Below are 6,340 nucleotides of genomic sequence, written 5' to 3' on the forward strand. Positions count from 1 at the left end.
ATAGGGTTAGTTGTATGTTGATAGGACTATGCATTGGAGGGCAAGGGTGACAGAAGCTTCTTCCTACCGTAGAAATTGATGCATACGGGATTGAAGGGGGACCAATATATATCTTAATGCTCAAGTAGAGGGTACACCTTTACATTCCACATAGGCTAAACATGCTACTAATCAATGAAAAAAATTCTAGGTGTCCCTATTCACCCCTCTTAGCATCTCTGTCCTTCTAGTTACAGTGCTGACGATTCCTATTGGTAGCATTAACCCATAAAATGTCGCCCTTCCGCGCAAGGAGGCAATAAATGTAACATGGGATGGACTTTCCCATTACGGTTTGGTCTGATTATTTACAATTACCAGGTTTTATATTTTTCTTTACAAATAAATTTAAAAATGTGGACTTCTAAAAATGTTTGTATTTAAAGATGTTTTGACTTCAGAATAATGTTCAAAATATTTAAAAATTCGCAATTCAAAATGTTCTCTTTAAAAAAAATTAAAATCTTTCGAATTTTAAAAATTTCAACATTTTTTTTACAAAAACCTTCACAACATTTTGAATGATGTTCGTGTTTTTCTTTATTTTTTCACATTTAAAAAAATAAATTTCATCTAGAAAACCATAATTAAAAACCATAAAACCTATAACGAGACCAAAAAACCTAGGATCGGTAAGCATGTTGGCTACATGGGTCGGCCCAGTCTAGTGGTGCATTATATGGAACGCCGAAAATTTGACGCCGATGTGTCCCATAGGAGCTGCCTACAACACGTTCCCCCGTGGTGCATCGTAAGTCGACCAGCCTAGCACTGGTAGCAGCCATAACTATATATAGACCATGTGTATGTCTCACAGAGGAGGTTGTGAATATTTTCATGAAAGTAGCATTTAATCGTGGCATATAACTCAGAAATATTGGTGACAAATCATTCCTTAAGTATTGTATTACATTTCTTTAATATCATTAAACCATACAATATTTATTTCTATGAGATGTAAATCTTTCTCTAGTACGTGTGAGGCTAAACCATAAGAAATTAACTGAATATTGCGCATATCTTTATTTAATGTGCCCAAAATATATGACATTAATTAAAATATTTTTTGTGCATTAAATAAAGATTTGCACAATATTCAGTTAATTTTGTATGGTTTAGCTTGAGACGTACTAGAGAAAGACACAAAACATATGGTCTATATATCTGGTTTCCCATAGTGATCCTCATCTATTACATACCAATATGTATAAGCTTAATCTACTTCGATGAGCAATTGCCTTATGTTTCTTTTATCATGCTCATTAATATTGGCGCAAAATCATTTATTATGCATAAAATAAGGATTCATTAAGCAAAAATAAATATTTATTAATATTTGTGCAAAATCATTCATTAAGCATTCTATTACATTTCTTTTATGTCATTAAACCATATGATATTTACTTGGGAAAATTTTGTTTCTGCTACTGTAGGTTTTGCTAATTTCCTTACGCCACTCTAGATTTTGACATTTCACTTTTGCCACACTTAGATTTAGACAATACATCACAATTGTCATTATATGGCAAAAGCAAAAAACAATTAGAGTTGCCATTGTGATACATTGTCAAAAGCTAAGAGTGGCAAAAATGAAATGATTTTTTTTGCTTTTGCCACGAAATGGCAATTGTGATACATTGTCAAAATCTAAGAGTGGCAAGAATGAAACATCAAATTTTAGAGTGGCATAAGGAAACTGTCAAAATCTAGAGTGGCAAAAACAATATTTTCCCTATTTATTTCTATAAGATGTAAATCTTTCTCCAGTATGTGTCCGGCTAAACCATACAAAATTAACAGAATATTGCGCAAATATTTATTTAATGCGCACAAAATATTGCTTATTTATTTAATACGCACAAAATATATGACATTAATTACAATATTTTGTGTGCATTGAATAAAGATTTGCACATTACTCAGTTAATTTTGTATGGTTTAGCTTGACTCGTACTAGAAAGACACATATATATGGTCTATATATAGTTCTGGTTGCCCATAGTGATCTTCATCTATCACATATCAAAATATGTATAGGCTTAAACTACTTCGACGAGCAATTGCCTTATGTTTCTTTTATCATGCTCTTCAAGCTAGAGGTGTTCGGTTCTTCCCTACCATTGAAGAGGTAATCTTACTATATATTGTGATAGTACAATATTGTATATAAATATTACAAGTGAGTGAGATAGATTAGTGGGTTATTTTCCCCCACCATTCTTTTTTGAGGAATTCCCCACCGTTCTTGGTCTTTTGATGTATTTATTTATTTTTCATTTCAAAAGACATCATGGTTCAGAATAACCATGCATAACAATATGGACCTATAAGTTAAGAATACTAAACAATTACATGATAGGACAACCACAAACACATATATATGTTGGAAGGACCAGAGACATTACCGGATAGTATCTATATACACTCCTCCTATCATAGTTGGACGCCAACAAAATCATGGGAGTGAAATGAGAAACAAACTATGTTAGAGTATAATTTCAAAGTGTATAGAATATCTATTCATCTACTATTGCTATGACTACAATGTTTAGCTATGAAATAAACATTTTAGTTTCTTGATTCTACAAGAGATACTTCATATAAAATTTTCCCTTCTTGACATACATTTACATTTTTACTTGAAGGAAAATAATTCATTGGACAAAGATTTTGTCCATGGTCCAGCCAAACAAATTCTCAAAAGTTTGAAGTCAAACTCCACTGAAGCAGTAACTTCAGGGCAAGGTTCTAGTTCATGGGATGATCCCTATGTGAGTTACACTTTCTTATATTCACTCGGTTTACTTAATTATTTTCTCCAAGATTAGCAAATAGTACACTTCTTAGGTGAAGTGACACAATATATAGTAATTTAAATCTAGAATAAGCAACATGGCATGTCATTTTCAGTAATATAAGATTTATTATGGAATTCGGTTGTTGGAAAGCATACTTACATGTATGTAGTCACATATAACTTAGTATGATGTTTCATTGTAGCTATTTTGACATGTTCACAAATATGAATGCGAGATGACTTAAACAACTACAACACTAATCGCCGACCTATTATGTTTTCGCAAATGTCATGATATTATGTCGATAGGCACAATTATGAGTATTCAAATGTACTAGGTAATCATTTATTTTAGGATTCACCCAACAAAAGGAAACAGACACACTCAGCAAGCCAAATAGATATTGTGAAATAATATGTTCGTAATATGATGCTAACCTACCTGCCATCAAAGTGAGACAAATGCTAATTTAGTCTGAGGTAGCCTTCATAGTTATCCTATTTATCTTTACCAATTTAATAAATTAAAGAAATATTTCTGCTATATGAATATATTTTGTACTTATTTTTATCAACACACGAAGAGCACGTGTTTGAGCTTCCCCAATGCATATTGGTAGTAATGTTTTATATAGAAATCATGTTATTTTGGAAAACTAGCAGAATTATCTGAACATTAGCATGGATGGGTTTTGTTAGTTCCTTTCTTTCAATTTGTATAATGTAGTGAAATTTATGGACTTATTAAACTATAAAATATTGGAAGAAAAAATACACCTTGTTAAAAGTTTGATGACATTGTTTTTGACTATTTAGTACCCCAACAATTGTTAGTTGATCGTTTCCCCATCGAAATTGATTATTCTTTATGTTCTTTGCACAATTATTATGTTAACTTCGAGGTATTTTTTTGAGATTTATATACATTTTAAACTATAACTATTTTGAAGAAAATACCCCCTTGTGAATGCCACTGCTTTTGGCTATTTATTTCCCATGGAAATTGTTAGTTACGTCACTTGATTGCTTGCATCTTGCAGTTTGTGGCACACCTAACACATTCTGGAGGTCCTAATGACAACTACTATGGCTTACATGCCACCATGGATGTGTATGGCCACGAACTAAAACATGGCCAGTGGAGTTCGACTACTTTTTGGATTAATCATGCCGGACATGGTAATAAATCAAGCTATAATGTGATTCAAGTTGGCTGGCATGTAAGCATTATTTTCTTCCCATGCACATAGCCTCTCAATTGAAATAATAAATTGGTCATTAATTTATAGCTTCAGCTATGATGTGATAATATTCAAGTAACATAAATACATCTTGTCGACTTGCCAAAATTCCTAAACATCCTTGGGATCGAATTAAATGCCCATCACAAAAAAATACTTAACCATATTTATTTGCGGGCTAATACTATGCCCCTTGAAAAGTAGGAAACTTGTGCCATTTTTCTCTGAAGTGTTATATAACAGTTAAAAACAAAGTTGGACATGTGCAAAGTTACCAGAAACTCAAAATTATTTTGGCTCAAGTGAGCTCATTTCCTTCTTCCCCAAATTCATATTTTAAGTATAAAATGCTGCAATTTCTGACCGCATGTATGTGTAGATGTTAACCTTCTGCCAAATTTCATCGACAAAGCATTTCATCCATATGTTTGTCCTTTGCGTGTAGCTCATAGACAACAAGTTTGTGGACAAAATTTTACACATACTCTAGGCACATCTACATGTGGAACTGTTTCTAAATTTTATGAACTTTTAAATATGAATTTTTAATTTTGTAAATTGTGGGATCACTAGAGTCCATGAGACTAATGTCAGCACTCAAAAACCGTGGCTTGCCATCGTGTAAATGGCGAACCAATTCATTTGTTTTCCATTTATTTGGAAACTCACCTTCTTGAACTTTAAGTGTGAGACAATGTTTATCTTATGTGTACCCTTTGTTAAACAGATTAATCCAGATCGCTATGGTGACTCACATCCTCACTTCTACACCTGTTGGACGGTATTGTGATAATTATGCTTTAAACATTACTCTTTCCCACAGTAAAAGTGATCTTACTCTCATAAGAAACATACATAGAAAGTTTCTAACCCACACACATAAACAATGTATGCAACAAAGAGATAATTATGATGCAACTGGTTGCTACAACATGGACTGCCCTGGTTACATACGGGTAGATGGCGCTGTTATAGCTCCTCGTGATGCTATACATCCAGTTTCTAATGTCCCTGATGGACCTAGACAATGTGTCACTCTAAGAGTGCTAAAGGTATGTTTTTCATCCTTTTTGTATGCATTTCATAGCCAAGTTATTCCGCTTATGAAAATCTGACTACGTGGTCGATATAGGTGTATCATTTTTCACAACCTAATAATTGGTAGATCATAACATATGTCAAAGGTATAAATTAAATGTGAAGGGCTTTAGTCTAAATCCTAATCAATTTCAGGACAAAAAAAGTGGAGATTGGTGGGTGTATTACGGCTTCAATAAAATCCCGACAGGCGTGGGATACTTCCCAAGATCGTTGTTCAGCTACTTAGCAGAAAAGGCGGACGGAATGCAATTTGGTGCATTTGTTAAATCTAAAAAAGCACTTCCAACTCCTCCAATGGGCAGTGGTGCCCTCCCAAATGGTGGTAAGGGTCGCGCCGCATCATTCACAGACATTAGATTCATTGACTAGGATGGAAATAGCAGTCCAATCAAGCAAGACCTACCCATGTTAGTTACTGATAAAAATGCCACTCTATCACCCATATTGATCATGCTGAATGCTTTTATGGTGGTCCTGGAGGTTGTATGAGATAAAATTTGATACTTTGATCTTGGTATCACCTAGTGTTAGTTGTCAAATAAAATGGCATGGATGACAAAAATTATGAAGAGAGTATTCACTTGTTTACCTAAAGCTACACAATGAAAACCTTTGCTTGCAACAAACATGCATCCCTCGTACTTAAATCGACCTAACCATCGAAGGAGTTATATGGAATAGTTGTGTGTTTAGATGTGAGGTAACATAATAATTTTTTTGGTCCGATGTTCTCTCGTGGGATGGTAACGAGGAGGTATACGCACCCTAGGAACGCAAGAAGTCATTGTTCTTATCTTTTCTTATCTAGGTTCGCCAGGCCTCTTGTTTGTAAAATAAACTCTTTTCTCTTGAAATGAATTGGTTGTACACTCGCTCTATTTTATAAATAATTACTCTTACGTGCCACGAAGCAACACCTAGTCGGTGCGAGGCGGTAAAATGAAGAAACTTGGCAATGATGTAGCAAAAGGAGGGCCTACCATACATCAAGTTTCTATCTCTGCAGTTTGCAACCATGTCAGCACAACGTTGCTGAAGTTCTCACAAATGCTCGTTGGATCCATGGCATGAGAAGCCCCTCAACATTAATTTTTTTGTTCAGTTCCTTGACCTTTAGGAGGTTATTCCAAAGATTCAGTTTGATCCTAATTCCAGCAATACA

The 6,340-nt window shown here is 34.1% G+C and overlaps 1 protein-coding gene across 1 annotated transcript; it reads left to right on the plus strand.

Moving 5' to 3' along the window:
- Nucleotides 1–2,078: 2,078 nt before the first annotated feature.
- On the plus strand, nucleotides 2,079–5,743 carry LOC120962616 (protein neprosin-like). Its single transcript, XM_040386324.2, has 5 exons — nucleotides 2,079–2,167; nucleotides 2,685–2,810; nucleotides 3,877–4,056; nucleotides 4,805–4,858; nucleotides 5,311–5,743. The coding sequence occupies exons 3-5, from the start codon at nucleotides 3,940–3,942 to the stop codon at nucleotides 5,545–5,547; spliced, it is 408 nt and encodes a 135-aa protein (XP_040242258.1). The 5' UTR covers nucleotides 2,079–2,167; nucleotides 2,685–2,810; nucleotides 3,877–3,939; the 3' UTR covers nucleotides 5,548–5,743.
- The last annotated feature ends 597 nt before the right edge of the window (nucleotides 5,744–6,340 follow it).

The sequence above is a fragment of the Aegilops tauschii genome, chromosome 4 (assembly GCF_002575655.3).
Source record: "Aegilops tauschii subsp. strangulata cultivar AL8/78 chromosome 4, Aet v6.0, whole genome shotgun sequence".
In the NCBI taxonomy this organism is placed as follows: domain Eukaryota; kingdom Viridiplantae; phylum Streptophyta; class Magnoliopsida; order Poales; family Poaceae; genus Aegilops; species Aegilops tauschii.

What these genes read in the sequence shown, in the direction of transcription:
- LOC120962616 (XM_040386324.2), top strand. Translation starts at nt 3,940, where the DNA reads ATGGATGTGTATGGCCACGAACTAAAACATGGCCAGTGGAGTTCGACT. An exon ending in TGATTCAAGTTGGCTGGCAT is followed by an intron (nt 4,057 to 4,804) that starts GTAAGCATTATT and finishes TTTGTTAAACAG; the next exon opens with ATTAATCCAGATCGCTATGG. An exon ending in ACTTCTACACCTGTTGGACG is followed by an intron (nt 4,859 to 5,310) that starts GTATTGTGATAA and finishes AATCAATTTCAG; the next exon opens with GACAAAAAAAGTGGAGATTG.